Source organism: Patella vulgata, chromosome 4 (assembly GCF_932274485.2).
Source record: "Patella vulgata chromosome 4, xgPatVulg1.2, whole genome shotgun sequence".
NCBI classification, from domain to species: domain Eukaryota; kingdom Metazoa; phylum Mollusca; class Gastropoda; family Patellidae; genus Patella; species Patella vulgata.
This window is the reverse complement of record NC_065882.2, coordinates 83,820,836-83,847,116: the sequence shown is the minus strand read 5'-3', so window position 1 is coordinate 83,847,116 and position 26,281 is coordinate 83,820,836. Positions and strand designations below refer to the sequence as shown.

Genomic DNA, 26,281 nt, shown 5'->3' with positions numbered 1-26,281 from the left:
TGGATAACATGATTTATATTATGCTGAATTAATAATTAGATACAGCCAGGTTGACTACAACATACTGGGTCGTAAACATTTCCCCTCATAGTTCATGTGAACTATCACAGAATAGGTCGTAACATTGCCCCTGATAGTCTAGGTGGACTACAACATACTGGGTCGTAAACATTGCTCCTGATAGTGCATGTTGACTACAGCATAATAGGTCGTAAACATTGCCACACTGGGTCAAAAACATTGCTCCTGATAGTCCAGGTTGACGACAGAATAATCGATAGTAAACATTCCCCTTGATAGTCCAAGTTTATTGATCACAAGATAAAGTTTAATCCAGATTGTAATTATCAAATATTGTATTTACAAACACGACAAAATCACAATCACGTTAAGTACGGCTTCAGGCAAAAATAACTGCGTTGTGTATTATATGTAATTCCCGTTTGTCTACATGATGAAACATTTATAATCAACTGACAAGAATATATCTCAAATAGTGCGCTGTACATAAATCGGCCAATATCTAAAGTCACTGCGGTGTAAGACAAAGCGGTGTCGAACAGTTTGGGATGTTTTGGAGACATAATAAAGTTCAGAACACGCCTTCTATATAGGAGGTAGACCACCATTAATTTCCCCATTGACTTCAATGTTAATTCTGGCCCTTTTGCCCACCTCCAACTTTTCCCAAAATTTTCGTTGGGCTGAATGCTTTTCACTAAACACAAAGGAACAAATGGTCATGCCTCTGCACTAAAATTTGTATGAGGTTGACCACCAAAATTTTGAGATACACAAACTTCAAGAAGCATACTAAAAACATGTAACTAGTTGCCGTACATATCGACGTAACCAACTTGATAACCCCGTTATCCTTCCGCTTCATAATCATGAATATTTACCAAAACCTGGCAGAAAATGTTAATTCAAACCCTCTTCGTCCATTCTAGACCAAAAATCAACAAAAATGGGCATATCAAAGGGGAGAAAAGAGACAGCGAGAGAACTGTTATAAATAGACGAACTACAATTTGTGGGTACCGAGATGGTGAAATTTAATGGTGGTCTGCCTCCCTATGTCATGATAAATTGTGATCTATTTACAATAACTTAAATTATCTTTCTCAGGATTGTGTGATTCTATTATATTATATTTCTAAAGACACTAGGAAATATCACGAACTAAGTGTCTCCATCATCCTAAGCCGCTGCTTATGTGGAGATTTAAACAGCCCCACATAAAATCGTGAACCATAATCGAGTTCAGAATTCCGGATGAAATGATCGACCTTCTCCGTCGGCCTGACTACTCCCCGACTTACGCTATGGATGCAGTAATGGTAACCGAATGATTACATAATATATCACATGATTTATACCAGTTCGTAACCTCGTTACGTTTAGGGTTTAGGGGGGCCCGCGGTTCATGACTAACAGAGAACAAATTCAAATTCCAGATGAAAGTTTCACGGTAATCGATCTAGCAGCGGGAGGGCGGAGACTGGGCTATCCCTCAACCATCAAAAGGATATGAAATAATCTTTTCGTCGCGTTAGGGGCCCCGCGATTCTAGTCAGGCCCAGAGCCCCGCTTTGTTCGTAGCCAAACTATCCGATATATTCCGTTTAGAAGATTTAGGCTGCTAGGCTGCTAGGAAAATACAACATATACCCAGAACAGCTAAATCATCCTTTAGTAATTATCATCAATAATACAATTTGATTAGCTTCTAGTTCTAACATTTTATAAACAGTATGTATACATTGATCGTACGGGGTGATAACTTCAGCTTCTAAAGCGTGGACGAACATACGGACCGATGAACGGATGATAGAGACGACAACCACTGTGGGTGTATAATAAAGTCGTTAGTCACAGAAACTTAACCTTAATATTTAAAGGATTCAGTCTTTTCATTGGATAAGAATTGCAATGTATACTGGAATTGTTTTCTCTCAACCGAATTCTTAAAATATTTTAAATTAAGTTTTTATTATGTAGTTTTAAATAGACATGGCACCATTTATATTTATAGAGAATGTTACAAGTATAAATTGAGCACCAAATATATACATTTTACCGTAATTAGAGTTATAGCGTACCTAAAGTTGCAAAGCACAGATGAGCAGACAGACAGCTGCTTAGCCTACTAATAAAACACCAGCCAAACTAACCCATTCTAAAAAATCACCGCTTTCTTTAAATGGCGGGAGACAAGAAAAAACAGAACAACAGAACGCTAGTTCGTTAGTCTTTATTCGTGACACGTGGGCAAGTAAGTGAGATTTGTTGCATAATCGGTATTGTCAGTGATGTTCAGATTGAGGTACGAAATTAGTATTTGCGAAAACGTGAATTATAAAATGTGAAGAATCCAGCCTTTTCACGTGTTTAGAGTTTAAATTTGTGCTAGGATTTAACAGTATTCGTAAAAAAGTGAGTCATTTTCCAGTTAAAAGATAATCGGGAGTTTTACGAGATAACTGAAGCTGGCCACAGCGGTTTACATCACCGCGTTAGCATAGGATAATGATATCGATATGGAAAAATTCCAGAATTGAGTTTTTCTTGAATGCAGACCACAAACACGTCTCTCACTGGCGTTATTTTAATCCCTGTCTCTTTGTGCGAGAAATATTACAAATAGAAAGGAATTATTATATTGGTGCGTATCTCAGACGGTGCACTTAGATGCTGGTCTGCATCCTGTTGAATCACAACAGGAACAGAGTTATGTCCCTTTAGTAACTTTTACCACAACACGCTTCACTCGATGGTCGTTAATCAAAAGAATTGCATGATGTACTGATTTTTATTTTCCACTAAATGTCAGTTTAAAATACACATAGAAACCAGTATTGTTGTGGTTGTTATGGTGTGAGTTTAAAGCTAATGAAAACAATAACTACGAGCACTATAATATGTAATTTATATAAGCCACTGGTACGTAAGGCACGTAAACAACAAAAACAGCAACGTCACAGCTCAAACTTTAGTCTCACTATCTTTCCCGTTACGAGTGCCATTATGACCGTTAACAGATGTCCATGCCGATGCGACGCGGGTGCTGCCTGCTCGTCCGTGTGAACTACGTAAACTGGTATATTCGGATGGATTAGATATATTAGAACGCTTACAACAACATAAAAGTTTCTGTATTTCTCGACGGAACATTTTACCGGTTATTAGATAAATGAATATGTTAAATGCATAGTGCGTCGTTCCGTACTCATTGGTTATAGTCTCAGCCAAAACGTAACGGAAGTGACGATGCCAGGTCTGATCGGCGAGGACACGATGTGTATATACTGCATATGAACCAGGTGGAAACTCAAAGAACAGAATATATACAATAGTTACAGGCAGAGTGGTAATAATCTGATAAAAAGACACAGCTAGCAACATAATGGTTGTCGCCGAGGTCCTCTGTGTACGACAGTGTAACTGCTGTGTTTCGACTCTCGACAGTCGACGTAGTTCGCGTATCACAAGCATGTTGAGTAACAAGACAGTTAACGGAACTCCAAGAAATATACACATTTCCGCACAGATATTCCATACACTAAATAGAGAGGAGGTTCCACCCTTTCTGACCACCGCTCGCGGTCCACAATCAGTCGTGTTGGCGTCTATAACGTCTAACGTGTAAAAATAGCCTTGAATACTGCTCATAGAGAAAGTCAGTAGCGTCAGAAATATAATCACCATTTTCGCACGTTTTGTGGTACAATATTTCTCTCTTTTAAACGGGTGACATATCGAAATGTATCGCTCCACCGTAAACCCAAGCACCAACAAGGGAGATAAATACTGCACAGCCATATAAACGACTGGATAAAACTGACACACGATCGTCACGTTTAGAACGTTGATCCTCCACGTGGTTTGAAGTTCATAAATAACATGGAGACACAAAAAGATCAGATCATCCAGTGCTAAAGCTGCTAAATAACATCCAGACGAATGACGCATGCGCTTCTGGATCCAGACGATCAAAGAGAGAATGTTTCCAGGAAATCCGATAGCGTACATGAAGGGTGTGACCAAACGATCAACCCAAACAGTTTCTGGTGCATACACTTCATATATACTTAATCCATCGTGTAAATAGTCGCTGTCATTTAGTCGTACATATTCCATACTCGTATTGTTTATATCGGGGATTTCCCCCGGGGAGTCAATCAAACTCATCATTACGTGGATAACGTCAATCTTCTAAAAATCTGAAAAACAGGAAAATAAATGTTAATGATGATTTAGCTATAATGATTTGTATTACTATAACTATCTATATGATATGTCACCATTGTGTTATTGCTGATCTTGTACATCTATCGATAAGTATAGTGCTCAATCACTAAAAGCCACTGACTGATTAGATATTCCCGCCGATAGAGAACACACCCGTGGCGGTCCTCTAAAACCGTGTACAATTATAAAACGATAGATTCTTTATAAGAGTTTCGTGAAACCGGAATTAGTAGAACTCCGACAAATAATATATACTATTCAAAAAAAGTAGGGGATATTTGATTTTGGGGGCATAATACTAAAATATGCAAATGACTACGAAAAAAGTCACTATAGAACCTAACAGAAGAAACATTTCCAGTTACATGTGACGCCCAAACGCACCAATAGCTACCGCATGGAATGCAGGTGATGCTTGGGATCATCATGGGGGTCCAACCCAAGATTAGCACGACTCTGACTTTGAATGTTACAGTCATTGTGGCATTGAATTCCAGGGTGGAAACTTCAGTTTAATTGTTTTAGTGACCAGAAAACAAATTTTGATATGCGTCGGCTTACCCAAAATGAAAGGTTACGTGCCCTTGGCATGCTACAGATCGGCACAACACAGGCGGTTGTGGCGCGGACGATGAATGTTTCTCAGTCAGTCATAAGCAGGCTATGGTCCAGATACCGTGATACACAATCTGTACAGGACAGACCACGCTCAGGTCGACCAAGGGCGACAACTCAAGCCCAGGATCGATTTATCCGTACCTTGGCCTTGAGAAATCGTGTCATCACAGCAAATCAGATCAGCGCTCGTCTTCAAACAGACACTGGTGTGAGAGTGAGTGGCCAGACGATTCGGAATCGACTGCATAGGGGTCACCTTCGCGCCCGACGTCCTCGCGTGATCCCTTGTTTGAGAGATCATCACATTCAGGCAAGACGTCGTTGGTGTAGGGATCGTCAACACTGGGATAATCGACGCTTGAGCAATGTGATATTTTCAGATGAGTCAAGGTTCACTATTGATTTTTTGGACACACGTAGGAGGGTGTGGCGTCGTCGAAACGAGCGCTTCCAAGACGTTAACGTCATCAGACATGATCGATTTGGGGGTGGTTCTGTTATGGTGTGGGGAGGCATCACTGTTGCTGGAAGAACGGCTTTACATGTTGTTGCAGGGCGTGTTACAGGCCAGTACTACCGGGACAACATCTTGGCAGTCCATGTTGTGCCGTTCGCACGACGTCATGGCCGCCGTTTCATCTTCCAGGATGACAACGCAAGATGTCACAGGGCCAGGATCGTTACAGGTTACCTCCAACAACAGAACATCACCACATTACCTTGGCCAGCACTGAGTCCCGACCTCTCCCCCATCGAGCATGTCTGGGACATGCTTGGACAGAGGTTACGTCAACGTCAACAACGTCCTGCCAATGTCCAAGAACTTGCTGCTGCGTTGCAACAGGAATGGGACAATCTGGACCAAAATGACCTTAGACGTCTCATTAGGAGTATGCCACGTCGGATCAATGCTTGTTTGGCAAACAGAGGAGGATTTACCCGTTACTGACTTGGTTGTGATGCTGTGGTAACTTTGCTGTTTGACCCCGGGTATCATTTTACCCTTATAATGGTCAGTCTGTGCCTTTCTTAGTCTAACGATCATTTGGAATAAATCGATGAATGTGAACTTCATTTCATTTTGTCATTTGTTTCTTCGTCAGTTTCATTAGGTGACTTTAATAACACTTAAAAATCAAATATCCCCTACTTTTTTGAATAGTATATAATAATAATAATAATGAGTATATTTATAATGCGCTATATCCATAAACCAAGTTTATGCTCAAAGCGCTACACAATTATTATCCCGGTCTCTAGGATACAGGTAAAGCCAGATTACCTCCCTTTACCCCTGAACTCTTGGAAAGAGCCCCAACATATGCTGTTTCAAGGAGCGCAACAGTTTTTTGTATAATACATACACCATCCTACCGGTACCCATTTACAGCTGGGTAGACTGGAATACAGGGATAAAGTGTCTTATTCAAGGACACAAGAACTCGGCGCACAATTCGGGTCTCGAACCTGCAACCATTCGGTCACAAATTCTACTCTCTAACCATTGCGCCAAATCCCTCGAGGTGCCCATATAACCAACATTTTAGGGGGGTTGGATGGACGAATGGTTAGCACGTGCGCGCTATAGCATAAAGCATGTTATTGAGTCAACTGGCGTGATTTCGAATCCCCGGTTGTACGTGACAAGGAGTAGGGTCGCCTGTCCAACCTAGTGGGTTTTCTCCGGTTCCCCCGGTTTTCTCCCACTGCTAAAGACCCCTACGCGCAAGGGAATTATTGAAATAAAATTAAAAACCATATGTTAGTCCCGAAATGACCTAGTTTGTGTCGAGTGGACGTTAAACCCCATTTCTCTCTCTATAACCAACATTTCAGCCACGGTACAGCCCTAATGTAGCATCCAACATTTGTTAATTAAAATAGATTCTTGAAGAACACAAAATAATCCAAGTCAATGAGTATAGTGATTGCTGTTTGGTGTATTTTTTGCTGAATTAGAGAGATTCAAATATTCTATCACAGAGTTCAATAAGTATCTTCCAAATCACCTAAATAAATAAAACATTGCGAAGAAACTTGGCATCGCTTTATGTAGATCTAATGTTCTGTAAGAAACACAGCTCTTTAACTATCTATATCAAACAGTAATTCTGGCTAATTATTTTTACGTTACAGTTGAGGCGTAACAAATTCTTTGACAAAAATAGAACAGAAAGAAAGAAAAAAAAAAACAGAACTTAATCACTTAAAAAAATAGACGTTTCGACCAAAACAAGGTGTTTTGTTTCCTCTAGGCGTACCCGTTAATTAATTACTTCAAGGTAAGGGCGAGACATATAGGTTTTGATTTTGTAAAAGGCTAATATAATAAAGGCTGATTTGCCACTTGAGTAATTTAGGAATCAAGGGTATATGACACCAGTGTTAGGGTGCCCCGTGCAGCGAAAATGTTCCCTACTGAAAGTTGAACTCGACACGGCGAATGTGCACGCTTCAGTGGCTTATCTCGCAGTGATTTCTGGCTAGTTACGCAGTACGATAACACTCAGCGCATGAGTCTATGAGTCTATAAATAACCATCGCACGGGAAATTCTCTACACATCTATCAACTATTACAACCGTAAAAAATCTACTGTTGACGATTCTGAATAGCAGTAATATTTAGCTTTTGTTTATTACAGCAGCTTTAGAAATTTTGTTCGTTTTATTTTTTAAATTACTTTATCATTAACTATACCGCTAGAAGCGTCATCTCTTTGTTTAGTACAAATAATATCTCTAAAACACTCGGGTTAGGCAAGGAGATGATACTAGCAGTAGTTTCATTTTACTTTTACAAGGTTCTTAAAACAATTGTTGAGTTGCCTAATGTGCATATGTTTCTAAAATCAATTTCTTGTTCCAGCTTCCAATTATGTTTCGTAAAAAAAATAGTCTTGATTAACCCGGCCGGCCAATCAAACAGAGAATGGTCGGTAGACTGGTTATGCGAGACTAATTTCAAAACATGGGCACGTAACCTATTTTTTTCTCAAAAGCGAAAGGATGTTATGGCCGACACTCGTAACTATTTTTCAGTCTATTATTTATGGATGGTTAAATGGCCATAGCTTATTAAATACAACATGACCGTTTATTTAGTGACCATAAATGTGCGAAACTGATTTAAGGCTTGGTATATATATTGTGGTGTAATATTGTGGTCTACAGAGGTACACACAATTCATACATGTAATACCTTTAATAATAGTCTCAACCCCGACCGCGTCTTGTTTGCATTGCATTTTTGTTCGAATTTTTTGTATATAATCAACGAATTAGTATGTTCTCCCAAGTTTGAGGCGGGGTATAAACAAGTTAAGATGTTGGTTACGAAATGAAAATGAAATGACATGAAATGAGGTTTTACGCCCTACTGTTCTGCTCCTAACCTGGGCTAATGAAGACGGGCATACGCCATACAGTGTATAATGAAGGAAATTTTGCCCGGGCAGCGGCGCTACGGCCTACTCGTATATCGAATTCCAACTGCCAAGGTATATTTTACCTGCACGCCAATGTGTACACGGGACCTCGGTTTTTCGTCCCATCCGAACGACTAGACAGTCTCGAGACAGCCTTGGTGTAGCCGCCAACCCTGAACAGACAAACGACAGTCACAAATATTAGTATAGATGTAATAATGGTTTACCATCAGTAAGGGAGAATAATATCATAACGGGGGGTAATAATAAATCTGCATGTCTGTCATTTCACTTGAAATACATCCTTTATCTTAATACTGTTATAATGATGTAATGGTATGTATAATGATCTAGTTAATGTTATCTGATGAGCTACTTCACAGCGGGAAGGTGAAAAAAACACTCAACTTCATTAACATCTTTATATTTATATCATAAACAATGTTATGTTTTATTAATAATACAGGATTTCATTTTAACTGGTGTCTAGTTTCAAATGTTTTAAACAATTATTATTATTATAAAACATTCATTTTTACATGGTTTTAAATAACCATTATACATGTAATAGAGAAATATTAATATTCTATATGGTTTTAAATTACCGTTATGATACAAACTATGGTATATACAGCTATTCTACATGGTTTTAAAGCTACAATTTCATATTTTTAAAATTTATTAAAATAAAGCCTTAAAATAGATGGTATCCATAAACCATCATACCTTGTTAAAGAATAATCCTATTAATCCTATAATTCACTATTGCCAGCTGAGAAATTGGCAAAAATATCCATTTTCAACTTCAAATTCGAACGTTTGAAGGTAACTAAAATGCATGGAGCAATAGGAAAACAAGGGAGGTAATTGTGTTATTATTTCCTGTGTCAATGATTTTTAAGGGTGGGAAATAATGCCCATGGTCGTATAATAGTGAGTTGATAACCTATTGAGCAAAAGACATAGAAATAATTATGTTTTGACTTTCTTAGAAAATATGAAATTCTCGCTTTAAAGTAACCTCTATAATATAATATTGTATATGGCTTTAAACATACATTATGCAAGAGCTAAATCTGCCTATTGAAAAAGTCTTTATTAATTTAGGCTTCAGATGTTACAGAAATTATTAATTAGACCTTTATTTACACGACAAGCTTAAAATCAACTCTGTAGACCCACGGATGGCTTGGATACAGTTTGGATTTAAACAGCCTCGTCCATTTAAAATTAAATCAATAAATGGCGGACCAAGCTAACGTTTACCAGTACTCGCTGATGTCACAACCGGAAACTGGTGATGAAAAGCCTGCCAAGCGAGGCTACCATAGCCATTGAGCATGTTACTTGATAATTGAGAATATGTGGGTGGAGTTATCGTTTGTCAATCAAACGATCACCAATTCTCATAGACGGTAAAGACACAATTGATGGCTATTTCTAGTCCAAACTTCTAACAGTGACAATTCATTTCAGAACAAAGTAATTTGACTGAAATTTTTAACATTTTCTTTTTTTATCATCTATTTTTGAATTATTATAGCAAGAATGGCCAACTCATTATAAAACTGTTAACTAACGTATCTTTAAATAACCACTATAATATAGAGTGTGGAATATACTATTATTCTACATGGTTTTAAATAACCAGACTATGGAATATAATATTTAACATAGTTAAACATACATTATGTAAGATTTAGATAAAGAATGACCGTTCTTGCTAAAATAGTTCAAATATAGATAATGTAAAATGAATATATTGAAAATTTCATTCAATTTACTTTATTCTGAGCGAAGTTATCATAGTTGTTTATTATCGTAACCATGATGCTGGTTATTCGAGACTTAGTCTCATTTCTCCATTTTTAAATTAAATCATTAAATGGCTGAGTGGTTCTAATCTACTTAAAATTGGATCCACCAGATGGCAACGAAGGTTGATTATGGTCCTGTCATGTTAATTTTAATGTCTAATTTATAATTTATATAAGATTTAAGGCCTAAAGATTTAGCTCTTGCATAATACCTGTTTAACAAGTTTAACATCTAACTACAACAGTTTTAGAGAAAAGCTAATAACTAAACTACACAATTATTACCAAACAGTTTTAGGATAAAGGCCTGACAAGGACAGCTGTCTAGTCGTTCGGATGGGACGAAAACCCGCGGTCTCGTGTACACATTGCCGTACACGTAAAAGATCCCTTGGCAGTTGGAATTCGATATAAGAGTAGGCCGTAGCGCCGCTGCCCGGCCAAATTAGCACACTGTATGGCGTATGCCTGTTATCATTAGCCCAGTTTAAGAGCAGAACAGTAGAACGTTAAACCCCATTTTATTTCATTTCATTTCGTTTCATTTCATTTAGGATAAAGCTAGTTACCTAATTACTACAAACTGTGTTAGATGCTAAACTAATATAAACATGTTTTGATGATAAAATTATAAATTATTTGAAATGGCAGACATAACCAACCCTGTACACGTTTCCCGACATTAAATATTATATATTTTAGAAATGTACATTCGAGCAACAATAAAATAGAAGGGGAGGGGGGTGGGCAATATGAACAAGGTTTATCGTTGCTTGCACGAACACGAACATTACACCTCGTTAATAACACTAGTTTTTCTCAATTCTCGAAAGAGAGGATGAATTTCTATTTTCGATCGCAAGAATGTGTTAGGAAACATTTCAGTAATTTACTCCATTCAGTTTTGAGCTCAACGTTAATCATTACAATCCGGTTTCCTCCTACTGCTAAAGACCACTACGCGCAAGCGAATTATTGAAATAAAATTAAACCATCAATTAGTCCCGAAATGACCTAGTTTGTGTCGAGTGGACTTTAAACCTCATTTATCTCTCTCTCTTTCTCTCTCTCAAGCTTTTTATGAAGCCGCAAAAAAAAATAAATCCACAAATGAGCGAGAAAATCACGATTTCGTCGTGGAAAATTGACGAACCGAACGCCGCGTATGTCAATGACATCACACGAAGTGATGACGTCAACACAAAAACGCTTCGTAGTTCATACTGCCTGCGGAACCTGATCACTGTGGGTCTAATCACATATTTTCGATTTTATTCAATGGAAGCAGAATAAATATTTGGTGCTTTCTAGGAATTAAAATGTCGGTAAATTAGCTTATTGTCTGTTCTCAAGCGAGGCTAATTGTAAACAGGGAGCGAGAGTTAAGTATGTACCTAGATCTTGTGTTAAAGCCGTACTAACTCATCAATTTAAAGAGGAAATAAATCTTTGTTTAACTATACTGATATGGTTATTAAAGACTGATGGAATACAGGGTAGAAATATACTAATAGTTATCCCACAGTACCGAACTCAATCAACCAAATTATTAACATTTTAAACAATCATAATAAATCACTACGATTGGTGATCTAAATGAATATATATATATATATATATATATATATATATATATATATATCCTACATATTGTCCGCTTGTTCAGGTTAAAATAAATATCCTACACATTGTCCGCTAGTTCGGGTTAATACATCCTACACATTGCCCGCTGTGTCAGGTTAAAATGTTGCGATTCTTGTTGTTACCTAATCAACAAACACAATAACTTATAGTCACAAGATAGACTTGACGTCATTCTGTGATTCTAGAGGACCAATATTAAAATATAGATTGAAGAGGATCAATATCAAAATATAGATTGAAGAGGACCAAAATCAAAAAAATAGATTGAAGAGGGCCAATATCATAATATAGATTGAAGAGGACCAATATTAAAATATAGATTGAAGAGGATCAATATCAAAATATAGATTGAAGAGGACCAAAATAAAAAAAATAGATTAAAGGGGGTCAATATAAAAAATATAGATCGAAGAGGACTAATATCAAAATATAGATTGAAGAGGATCAATATTAAAATATAGATTGAAGAATATAGATTGAAGAGGACTAATATCAAAATATAGATTTAAGAGGGCTAATGTCACGCAAGGAGTTTGGAAATGGAAACCACCCGGATGTTTGAGCTTTAAAGTAAAACTATACATTGCAGAGGACCAAATATCAGTAATAATATCAACTAGAAACATGAAGTCCACGGTTAAAAAATATATTGTACTTTTAATTTGTAACTCAATTGAACTCTATTACAGTAATTAATGTACACAATGAGTTTGGATATGGAAACCACCCGGATGTTCGAGCTTTAAAGTAAAGCCAATATCACAATTACTATTAAAAACACCAATTGTCACTGGAAAACTAAAAAACATGAAGTCCACAGTTAAAAAAAAAATGCTGCTTTTTTAAATTTATAACTCAATTGAACTCAATTACATCAATTAATGTACACAAGGAGTTTGGAAACGTAATCCCTCCGGATTTAAAAGATTTCTCGGTCGAAACCGTGTTACATATATCGGGTTATAGAAGATCCCCAATGAATAAAAACTGAGTCCGAGAAGAAGGTAAATAAGTGTGAGTGAGATAAACATTATAGCAGGAATTAAGAGGAGTTATAGAGAGAAACTATATGGAGGAGTTAATTATATTACTGGAGTTAAATCCTAGGGTTTGATTAGACGAGTAAATACAACTCTTGTGGGTTATTACTTGATTATACCAAGATAGATGATACAAACCTGAACACACCAGGGACCACATTCTACTATCAATTTACAAACAATCTAATATATCTACAGTAATTCTTTATACTTCTAATACATTTCTATTCCTTTCAGTTAACCCCGATTTCCTTTTAAAACCAATTTCATTCCATTAGACATTCATATGTTTGGTTTATATCCATTATGTATGACCTGTCTCTATGGACAGTCCTGATATCGCTACATCGCTTCCATTGTTAAGTGTTTGTTAACCCAACGAATTGAATACCAATATACCATGTTTTTAGGTTGAATTAGAGTTTGGTGGATTTCGACATTATTAGTGAGGGTGCCAAACATTGAATATAAATAAAACAAAACCAAGTACGAACAATCCAAACCATTAGACAAAATCCGAAGTCCTAAAACAAAGTTATCGACTAAATAGTGTAATCAGCAAATGGACTGTTCAACATGTATAACAACTGAGCATCTAGTGTACTTTAAAAGTTAATCCTTTAAAAAGCCCAGATAAAACTGTGACAAGTTAGATATTATTATAAACATGGAAATAACGATAAGTTGATTTAAATACCTTCAACTAGTGAATATATCAAACATGTACTTTGTAAATATGTTTTTTTACAACATGGGTGTATTTAAGACAAACCGCTTATGACAGTTAAAACGAATTAATGTCAATCGTCTACTGGTACGGCACTTCCGAAACGTCATTAATTAAAAACAAGTTGACGTTTCCGGTACTAGTGACAAACCTTTAAATTAAGAGGCATTCCTTCAATATTCGGTTGATATCAAATTAAACCACATAAAACATATGGGCGTATATCGCTTGAATTTTAATCTTATATCTGTTGCTTACATTAGAAATGAATTGAAATGAAATGGAGTTTAACGTCCTACTGTTCTGCTCCGAATGCTTACATTAGAAGAGCTCATAGCAGCTACGTCGTATGCGCATTCCATAACGGTTATCGTATCGTATGAGTGTTTACAAGATTCTACAAAGCTAACAGGGGTCATAACTCTATTTTTTTAACTACAATTCGACAGGCTTGTGTGTCTCACTACTTGGAATAATGCAGATTGGAAGCTAACCGTTGATTCACAGAGAGAGAGAGATAGAGAGAGACAGAGAGAGATGGGGTTTAACGTCCACTCGACACAAACTAGGTCATTTCCGGACTAACACATGGTTCAATTTTATTTGAATAATTCGCCTGCGCGTAGGCGTCTTTAGCAGTGGGAGAAAACCGGAGGACCCAGAGAAAACCCACGAGGTTGGACAGGCGACCCTACTCCTTGTCACGTATAACCGGAGAATCGAAACCACTTCCGATTGTTGAAACCGGCATTACACATCTATCGTAGCAATGATCTCTGTGTTAAAATCATATTTTGAATGTGTTGTAAGCAGTTCTCTAACACCAATTGTCCTTTAATGTGGGTGTATAAAAACTAATGACGTTAAGTTGGTTAAGCACCAGGAACCGACATGTTGCTGACATTAAAACCACATTCATTAAAAGTTACATTCTCACTGATGATGATTAATGATTGACTCACATTCTCACGATGGTGGTACATGTTATCATTTACTACAAGCTTCTAACATTCAGGCTATATTGGCTATACAGATACCTAATTACTTCTCTAAAATCAGATCCGCATGTTGGAACGAACAATAAATCTCTGATAAACTCACAATCTACAAAATGAGGGTCAACAGAAATTTACAGTTTATTTTGGGATAATTTTATCAGTATATAAGGAAAAAAAATACAAAATCTAGGACAGCGGATACACAGTTACGCCTCCAATTTTCCAAACATATAAAAACCGATTTTAATGCAGCCGAGGGATATAACACCCGATTCTGACTAAAGTTTGGGGTTTCCTCTATTATTGTGCCCACCTCCACCCCCACCCCCACCCCCACAACTGTGCAGAACCCTGCGCTGATATGAAATGGCGACTTTTAGATTTTAAACAACCAAAAAGCAAATTTTCTAAATCACGCAAAAGAAATCTTATTCTATCCGTTTTCTTTTATAAAATCTATTTATGTTTTAAATTTATGACTTTAATACGAAAGACATGGAGTAACTGGCGATAAATCTAACGTTTTTGTATGCTATAGATATATTTAAAACCGACGGTGAAATATATTTATCTATCTTCGCGATAAACAGGCAGTATTTACTGAGAGACGATTATATGCGAATATATATCGTCTGTATGATAATTATACTATCAGGTATTATAATCATGTATATATTATAAAACTACAAACAAAACTGTAGCCATATCATAGATTATATATCTGGCTATATCCCAGTATATATCTAAAACTACAGACCATATCCCAAAGTATATATCTGAAACTACAGACCATACCATACATCTAAATCTACAGACCATATCACAGATTATATATATAAAACTAGCACCATATCCTAGAGTATATATCTGAAACTACAGACCATATCACAGATTATATATCTGAAACTACAGACCATATCCCAGATTATATATCTGAAACTACAGACCATATCCCAGATTATATATCTGAAACTACGCACCATATCAAAGATTTTATATCTAAAACTAAAGACCATATCACAGATAATATATCTAAAACTACAGACTATATCATAGATTATATATCTAAAACTACAGACAATATCATAGATTATATACATGTATCTAAAACTACAGACAATATCGCGGAGTATATATCTAAAACTACAGACCATATTATAGATTATATATCTAAAACTACAGACCATAATATAGATTATATATCTAAAACTAGAAACAGTCTGACCATGTCATACATTATCCATCTAAAACAGTCTGACCATATGTCATAGACTATATATATAAATACTGATTGTTAGTATTCCCTTTCCATCTAATATTACAAATTATCTTTCATATGAAGGCGTGGACGCCAGGATCACTTTACTCAACAGGATGCCGTTTTGAGAAAAATCGAAATGGGTTTATATGCTAATTTATATTAGTGAATTGGAGTTTATGAGTTTATATAAAGAACATACAGACAGACACGGAGAAGTAAGTACATATGGTAGACAGCACGAGGTTTTAAAGAGAGGCATTGGTTCTTGCATTCTTAAAGATAGGTTGTCAGGCAACGAAACATACGCCCACAGCAGCTAAATCGTCCGGGCATCAACAAGAGTTGTCACATATTTTTACTTTTTCCGGTAATGAAACATTTATAATACACTAAAATCGGATTAAGAGTAACAACTCATTAAGTAATTATCAGAAAACCATTAGAATTTCCGGTAATGAAACATTTATAATACACTAAAATCGGATTAAGAGTAACAACTCATTAAGTAATTATCAGAAAACCATTAGAATTTGTTTGATTTTTAAAAAGTTCTGCCCTATGCTAACGTTTAGTATACGAAACTTTTAATATCATGGATTTAGCTGTTCAAGTTATAAAAAATTATTGAAAATCAATATACTTATTTGACTCAAGATCTTAAACTCTGTGTATCAATCTGAAGTCAATCGGATGGTAACCTTAGCCTCTAGATCGTCACAAGATTTTTCAATGTGATCAAGGGCCATAACTTTGGAAAAAATTATCGGAAATAGTTGAAAATCAATAGGATTCTTCGTCTCATGAACTTAAACACTGTGTATAAATTTAAAGTCAATCGAATATTAACTGTAGCCTCTAGAGCGTCCACAAGCAATTGTGGACGCCGGACGGACGGGCGGACGGACGGACAGGGGCGGCAATATACGACCCAATTTCAATGTGGGCGTATAAAAATTGGTTGATGTGTCATTAAACGATTATCGTGAGATACCGCCATTTCTCATCCTGTCGTATAAAACCATAGAAATAACGAGAAACAATAATAGCTATCAACTTTACCGTGTATAGATTCTGGCCCCGAGTTCACAAAGCATTCTTTGATCCAGAAACACAAATCTTTGCACATAGTTTCTTATTGGTGTATTTGATACATTAAAACCACAAAAGTTTTATAAAGGGCTATATTTTAGTTAAACTAAGGTGAACAATTCTGAGTAAATTCTTAACTTAAGCCTGAGAAAGCTCTGTGAACTCTGTCTGTAGTCAATTTATATAATAAGGCAGAGCAATGATTATTTGATACATAACAGAGATCAATTTGGGATATACGATGCTCGGTCTAGTATCCCTCTAACCCTAACCCTGTGAAACAAAACATCAGCTGATCAAATGGGTATAGTATCACAAGATAGCCAGTTTTACCAATGGTTGACTGAAATAAAGAGTAGTAGTAGATGTTCAAATAATACACTATGGTTTATTAAAGGTAGCAGTTGATTTTCAGCTATTTTGTAATACTCCTGATTTCCGATATGGGGACATTCGGTTCTTCGTGTCCCAATCACAGTTTCAAATGACAACGCTTCTATTCGTCTTCGCGGTGATTATAAGAGGACGTCGACTGTGACTGCTATTCAGTCCCCTACATTTGCAAAAATATCCATAACTTCGGCTTATGGATCAATCATATTATTGTCCAAAAGTCATGGAATTCATATGACGACGACAATGATTTCCGTCCCGGTGATAACTGTATAATATACCACAACAATGATTCAGTTAAACATACATTATGCAAGAGCTACATCTGTCTATTGCAGGTCTTTCTTTAGGCCTGAAATGTTATCTAAATTATTAATTAGATATTAATTAACCCATCCAGACCATAATCATTTCTAGATGGCATCGCTAGCCTTCGCTCTTTAGTGGATTATGGGCCGATTTAATGCATAAATTTCCTTCACGATTTAACGATTAAATGGATAATCGGGACTATGCTGTTGATCGTACTGACTTTAGTAATGATGATCGAGGCAAGGCGGAAATTTCTATCGCTTAGTTCCCGGTTCATAGTGGATCAATTTGAATGAAATTTTCAGCAAATTGCCTTTACATAATCTAGTTTTTAACTATTATAGTGAGAACTTCCAACTCGTTATCGAATCTCCCATAATGTATCTTTAAGATTGATTTTACATTAAGTTTTTTAGTTACTGTGGGGAGTTTTCCAACCTATTCCGTATTTCTAGAACAAGCCAACGATTGTTTGTTGATTACGGTTCGTATTGATCGATCAAGTGATGAAAGTTTTAATGAAATGTAAAATACGTCTGGACGGTCTGGTCAGCAGTTAAAGAGGTAGACGAGATTAACCAGAGATTATTTCACATCAGAAAGACATATCTCATAGGATTTGAAGGTAAATACGGAACCACGGCTCTTTTACAGAACCATCTCTACACGACTATCGTTATCCTCTAATTGACGTGGAATTCATATCAAAATTTCATGTACACCACCTATTCATTTTCCAAGATGTCCAAGATGTTTACTTTCTAGGGGATAAAGCCAACACTGACTTGAATGTCCGAATGCGACAATCTTTGGGAACTGCTCGAACGGTTTGCTTTCTAGGCGATAAAATCAAAACTGACTTGAATGTCCTTATGCGACAATTTTTGGGAACTGCTCGAACGGTTTGCTTTCTAGGGGATAAAGCCAACATTGACTTGGATGTCCGAATGCAACAATCTTAGGGAACTGCTCGAACGATTTGGTATATGGTTCGTTGCCAGGCAACCTATCCTTTCTGACGGTACCAGAAGATATATGAATCCTGAGTGAGTGCCCAATGTGCAATAAAGTATCGAATTAGCAAATGTTGATGATCTTGGCTGGCTGTCCAATACAAACATCTCTATAATCTTAAAGAATCCCTGACAGAACTGATTTCTAGATATCTCCCGCTGTTCACAGCAACTAATAATAATAATAATAATAATAATAATACATTCTTAATATAGCGCATTCTACAAACATAACATAAATATCACTAAATATGCATGGCAAAGTCTCAACGCGCTTTACAGAGACATGGGTTATAAAAATATATATTATGATTTAAAAATACAACGATGATATGGTGTTTATATAATAACGTCTAGTGAATAAAAATACTTAAAAGACAGTAAAGGTGATTTTGACTAGTAAGATATTTCGTCACATGATTCAGAGAATTGATCAGCAAGTGAAATGACGCTTGAAGAGCATGGGTTTAATTGAACGTTTAAAAGTATCAATGTCATTCTCAGCGCGAATCTCAGTAGGGAGATTATTCCATAATGAAGGTGCATAGTGCCGAAAAATCCTATTTCCGATCTATCATACCATCGGGTCTATATAATAACTTCTTTAAGAGACATTTATTAATTGAACAGTAACACACTAACACTATTTATGGAATAACAATCACTGGTTTATTAACATGCAACATTTCGACGATGATACTCTTGTCTTTATCGTCTTTTATGAATGGAAGCCATTTTTACTCAAAATTTTGTTTCACATAAATATCACATTCAGAAACTTCCTTGTCATGTAGGGATCCGGGACGTTTGAATGCATGAGTGAAATAGGGTTTGACGTCCTACTTTTCTGCACCAGCCTGGATAATGAAGACGGCTGAGCATTGAATAGTATGCTGGACCGATCGGCCTAACTGAAGAACAAAAACAGAATAAAGTTTGACTGAATCCCGATGGACAAGACCAGACGGGTTTTACATAGGCTTCTAGCTGTTCCCCAATCGTATCAAGATATCCTGTATAAAAATATCGTTTAAACAAAACTCAGATCGACAACGTACCGTCTCAATTTATAGTTTTTCTCTTCCATTCGCTTTTGCCATGTTACATTATACTTACATAACGATTTCTGGTGTCGTTTAAGCACAGAATCCCATCAAATAGGCTGAATGTAAAGTTAGCGTCCATTTGTTTGAATATTTTAATATTAAAATGATTTTACAGGTTAGTTACGGTGGTATGTACCGCCGATAGGGATGTGTTTTCTAGTATGCTACTTTCAGTTTGTGTATCTCAAGAGGGAGAGAGAGAGAAATGGGGTTTAACGTCCGCTCGACACAAACTAGGGACTAAAACATGGTTTAATTTTTATTTCAATAATTCTCTTGCGCGTAGGGGTCTTTAGCAGTGGGAGGAAACCGGACAAAAACACGAGGTTGGGCAGGCGAAACTACTCCATGTCACGTACAACGGGGGATTCGAAACCACGCCAGTTGACTCAATGACAGGTCTTATGATAAGCGCCCACGTGCTAACCATTCAGCCATCCAACCCCCCGTATCTCAAGAGACATTGAAACGTTGTTCTGTTCAACTACACAAAAGTTTGGACAAAACTAACAACAGGTTTAAAATCGGTGAGAAGTTCCTTCTGTGGTTTGATGATTTGAGTAACAAAGAGTAACGATGTCACGAGTTACCGCGAGCTGTATTAGATTGGTGTTAATCTCCATTAACGTGCTCAGATATTCTCCAGACTTATTTCTGCTAACTAAAAGAATGTGTGTTTTTATTTTATACGAGTTAGGTTTATTTTACTATTACAGCCTACACACTATGATAAATTTCTTCACCATGATTATTATTCTTGCTAGTGCATTAGATGTCGTTCTAATTTAGCTTTGTTGTACTTTTGCATGAATACAGAAGCTGAACATCTGGAAGCCTTTGTAGGTTGGAGTATTTACAAAACTTTTCTTTTAACGACTGGAAATTATCCAGAAAACACAGAGAACTCCACATTACTCCATAAAACCCAATTCACGCCCAATCGTTGCATGATGTTCAAACATAATATATTATGTATGCACCCCCCCCCTCTCATCGAATTGTTTGCCCCGGGCCCCGAAGGCCCCTGTTGCGGGCCTTGATTAGTCCGTTCAGACATTTGCATGTAAACTATATTTTAAAACGGTTTAAAGCTGAACTCCGATTACAAAACTACAGAAATAATTAAAAACAAAAGGTAACGCCCTAAACGACCGCCATACTTGTTTTGAATTTGTAGAACAATGCGATCGCTTTGGGCAAACAAATACATAGACAGGCCACACCCACTTTCAGTAAACGCCGTATCAAGTATGGCGGTTGTTTTGGGCGTTAACTTTCTTTTTATTTAACTATCTCTGTAGTTTTGTAATCGGAGTTCAGCTTTAAAGGAGCTAAATCGGTAATATTTTGGAGCTAGAAATTGGCACAAATGGGTCGCAACACATATAATAATTGATTAGGAATTTATATAAACTGTTTTACATTCAATCGTTTCTGTTTTACTGTGAATTGTCATCAGTTATGTTCGGAAATATCCGCCAGAAGTCTCAGCCTAAAGTCAGTTTCTAGCGTCTGGTTATTCCAGTCAACATCGACAGTATTTATTGTGCATGCTCTACAAATAAGAATATGACATTACCGTTTGATATGACATGTGGAATATATGTCTAGCCTCATTCTTTGAGCACCTTGTTACAAATTGCACTGAAACGCATTATGGTACACGATTCGTGTACCAATGGTAAATGTTTATTTTGTCTGAAATATTGGATATCAGAAGCCCATCTTTTCCAGGTAAGATCACCACACCAATGCTGATTTAAATTGCAAAAAAAAATCGTGTTTTCAATGTCGAAGATTTTGGATGATATTGGGTTACGGACTTAGCTACTTTAAGGCCATGGTTGTATATAAATACTATAAGGCTAAGTGAGTTTAACTATATTGACCTCGTCGGTTAAAGGTTAAAGTTAATTACGCATTTTACCGTGAAGACAAATTGCTGCGCGTGCCAAAGCTAGCTGGACTTTTACGCCGAATTGTTCTAACGGTCAAGATAAGTCAGATTTTACAAAAAGCCTTCGCGAATCAGGCAGCGAGTTGTGTTTTTAACCTAGTTTGTTTGTCTGACTTCGTTAGCTCAGATGGTGCAGAAACGTTGGACGCTTAACCCATTTCATTTCGTTTACGATGGTCGCTGTTTTCAAACCAGTTTAACGTAAAAGTCTGGGTCCGGTTTCTCGAAATCTTAACTAAAGATAAAATCCAAATTTTAGTAGATACTTAAATTTTGATTGGCTAAGGACTAAAATCAATCTAATATTATCCAATCAAATTACTAAAATTTGGATTTTTATCTTAGTTAAAATTTCGTGAAACAGGCCCCAGAACGGCAAACATGTTTCATATGGTTCACAATCCACAGGCAGGTATGTTTCATACCGTTCACAATCCACAGGCAGTGTTTCACGATAGTAGGTGATTGTGGACAGATTAAATTCGGCTGTGGGTGATTAAGTCGATATCACCTTGGTAGAGATTTAAAAATAAGTAAATTGTGATGAGAATAAGATTGAACTGGATTCCTGTAGTGACGCATGTCAGTGATAACTGTGATATATTATAAGTAGTCAATATGGCGGCTGGCTACCCATGGCTACTGGTAATGAAAATTATCTACTTGACTTGGTATCTGAACTCTATCTGAAATCTCTAAATACCTCAGCAGATTAAATACTAAATAACAAATCGTGTTATAGATGTTATTTTTGATGAAATAAAAACTTACAATTATACCACCTTACGATCTATTATAGACGACCTATTGTATACATTATTAATATCTGAAAACGCCCATAGAAGGCAGACAGCTAGCTCAAATGATTTAATGTATGTGAGAATGAAGTAAAGTGGAGAATTTTTTACCTGGACGTATTTTTTATTTATATCATGAACAATATCTGATAAAAGGATAAAAAAAACCTCCACATGTCTGTATTTTAAAATGAACACCCTGCTGACTGGTTTAGCTATTGTTAGTAGTATATTGATAGAAATAGTTTAATAGAATACTTTACTGATTGACAATGGAGTTTATTAAACTTCACGACCGACTTAAGCAACTAGTTTCGTTTAAATGCCCCGGTCAGACGGGGTTGGCGTCCTTACTGCGCTGCTGCGGCCTACGGTGACCAGAAAATGCACAAGGTTGCCGGCAAAATTGAACACAACGCGAGAAAATGTCCCGAAAAATTACAAACTTGAAAAAAGTCGCTTTCTCGCAGCTTTCCAGGACAGATCGCAGTAAAGTTGGCGTTTGTTTTGAACATGCTCAAAACAAACGCCGTGACTCTGCGACGATGGAGACCACAGCACGATTTCAGGCGTTCCCACCATGCTTTTACCACGCTTATGGGCATCGTGACGCTCTCCGAGGCCATTTTCCGTCGCCGTAGCAGCACAGTAAGAACGCCAACCCGGTCTGACGGATGCATAACGGATGTGTGATACCCAGCACAACAACTTAAAATATTCGGTTAACAAACCCCTTTTCATTTTTAACTAAGACAATTTTTTAACTAAGGGAATTTATAATATCTATGTTTGTTACATCCTCCGTGGACTGTTGATTAACTTGTGACAATAAATGTCCAGTTTACAGCCATACCAACACTTCCAGTGAAATCAATGATGCGCTTTCATTGCATCGTGGTACATGCGTGTGTTAATCTCGTTATCACCTTCCCGCTTTCTACCGTTCTGCCGTACTAAATTACTAAATACTGTTTAGGTTAAATGGCGGTAATTATCTTCACGGGTGAACTCCTTAACAGGTATCGCTGTAATTTCTACCGAATTTTGTTTTTGAATGGAAATTACAGATTCAGGTACGACGTCGGTGCATATTTAAATAAACCCTCTCTGTGTTTTGGCAAACTCGGTATTACCACGATTCTTACCTTGCCTCATTACGTTTATTCGATAATGGCTTACATCGTTTCACTGAATAGCGAGGAGGGTTTTTTTTATTACCATTCTGTAAGTGTCGGTTAAAACACAGACCGTAGATAAAGTTGATGGTTTTAGTTCTAATGCGAGGTCATTTACCAAAGTAGTATAATAAGTTGGTTTTAAGATTTTCTATTTTAGTTTATGTTGAAGAAAATTAACCAATTCCAGCGGTGGTATCTTTGAACTTCGTTGATTAACACCGACATACTGTTGGCAACACCACCCACGAAGTACAAATAATTTCGTTTAATATTTCTAGAGTTGTTGTTTGGGAACATGTAGCGAATTGTTTTCTTCTCGTATTTGTGTTATTTGTTTTTTGTAGGTATTACCCATGCTTATAAACCTGTAACGGTAAATCTCTTTGATCTTTGGGGTATATTCTATACCCGGAATAACTTGCGGTCTGAAAGTCGGCTTTGGGTATATACAGGGAAATTTGGGGGTTATTCTTCTGGAAGTATTTCTTTAAACCTGTAACGGGTTAGTCTTCCAGGGTAGGTTTTTTCCCATAAGAAAACATGATATAAGGTTTTTCTTACAGAATTCTGGGATATTCTCATCTTGCGTACATGTAAACATAGACGGTTTATAAGCATGATAAAGTCCTCGAGATGGGGTTTAACGTCCACTCGACACAGGCTGGGACATTTCGGGACTAACATATGGTTTTTAATTTTATTTCAATAATTCGCTTGCGCGTAGGGGTCTTTAGCAGTGGGAGGAAACCGGAGGACCCGAAGACAACCCACGAGGTTGGACAGGCAACCCTACTCCTTGTCACGCACAACCGGGGATTCGAAACCACGCCAGTTGACTCAATGACAGGCCTTATGATACAGCGGCGCCGAATTAAGTAAAGGCAGGGCTAATAAAATGAGCGGCGTTCGTTCACGATATCTTTGTGAAACTTCGTAGACAATATATAATATACAGGTGTGCCTTTCGCTAATATAAAGGTGTACCCTTTGCTAATATACAGATGTGCATTTCGCTAATATACATGTGTACCCTTTGCTAATATACATGTGTACCCTTTGCTAATATAAAGGTGTACCCTTTGCTAATATACAGATGTGCATTTCGCTAACATAAAGATGTGCATTTCGCTAATATACATGTGTACCCTTTGCTAATATACATGTGTACCCTTGGCTAATATACATGTGTACCCTTTGCTAATATAAAGGTGTACCCTTTGTTAATATAAAAGTGTGTATTTCGCTAACATAAAGGTGTGTATTTTTATAATATAACGACGGTGTACCTTTTGCTAAGATTCTCAGATTTAATTATTTTGTGTTTCCATAGAAATAACTTTGACTAAGTATTTGGTAAACAAAGGCGTGGGATGTTGATGACTTCTTGATCGAGACTAACAGTTCAGCATGGAATAATCCCGGACAAAGATTACACTTTATTGCATGCTATTACGAAATATTTCCGATATACGTTACTACAAAATAAACCACAATTTCCTTCCTCGAGTTTCTAGAGGGTAATACTATATACCCGAAAACACCGAAAAACACCCGGAAAACTACCAGAAAGCACCACGTTATACTGAATACAGGAAAACACAGTATAACATGGTGTTTTCCGGTATTCAGTATAACATGGTGTTTTCCGGTAGTTTTCCGGTGTTTTTCGGTGTTTCCGGTATATAGTATTATCGTTTCTAGATCACTTAACCGACTTTCCCCTTAACTCAAATATTTGGATAATTCACAATTCTGTACTTTATCTTTCAGTAAAGCCCTTGATCTAAGGTTCTAGTATTTTTTAGCTTGGAGAAATCAAACGATCGTTGAACAATTGAAAGGTTATGAAGAGGCCACTCTACCTTTTATTGAAGACGTTCTGTTGGTTCTGTTTTTCTTCTGGCACAACTCCCCAACCACGACTTGATTTACTTCATGACTAATAACGAATTATCCCAAGTACACCATTTTCTCTCTTTTTCCTGTAACTTGAAATAAAATTCTAGAGTTAATTTACAAAAGAAATAAACAGAATTTGTGTTTGAGAAAACACACGAATGGGAAGAAAACAAACACTTCAAACATCTGGGTAGTGTTAGACAAACTGCTTTTCCTGGGATTCACATTCAAACTAATGCTCACCTCCAACCCCCTCCCATCCCGCCCAGCACACCCCAGACAAGCCCCATAAAGGAAATCCATCAGCTAGCATTTAAGAAAAGTAATCAAATGATAGTGAGATCCCACAAGTGTACATGTGATATCGGGGCATACCTAAAACAAAGATAGATTGCCAGGCAACGGAACATACAGTCACACACAATACATATAGATTGTTATTCGGTTGTGGACAATGGGGGAATTACTAGACATCCACCTATATAGTTCGTGACCCAAAATCTTACCAGATACGTATTAATTGTTAACCGTCATCAACATTGATAATTACTAGAAACAACTATTTAAACATACATTATGCAAGAGCTAAATCTGTCTATTGCAGGTCTTTCTTTAGGCCTGAAATGTTTTCGAAATTATAATTAGACATTAATTAACTGATCCAGGCCCTAATCAACTCTCGATGGCATCGGATTTCTCCGATATTAAATAGATTAGAACAGTTCAGCCATATTTTGATTTAAGCTAAAACATGA

At 36.7% G+C, this 26,281-nt stretch overlaps 1 protein-coding gene across 4 annotated transcripts in view; it reads right to left on the bottom strand.

Moving 5' to 3' along the window:
* Positions 1-287: 287 nt before the first annotated feature.
* The window catches only part of LOC126818814 (growth hormone secretagogue receptor type 1), a 134,099-nt gene continuing 108,105 nt past the window's right edge, over positions 288-26,281 (bottom strand). For all 4 annotated transcript variants that reach the window (XM_050546410.2, XM_050546411.2, XM_050546408.2 and 1 more), the window contains 2 exons: positions 25,490-25,615; positions 288-4,223 (listed from right to left, as the gene is read on the bottom strand). In XM_050546410.2, coding sequence (XP_050402367.1) covers positions 2,986-4,194 — 1,209 coding nt within the window. In that variant the 5' untranslated portion in view covers positions 4,195-4,223; positions 25,490-25,615 and the 3' untranslated portion in view covers positions 288-2,985. The remainder of the gene's footprint in view (positions 4,224-25,489; positions 25,616-26,281) is intronic.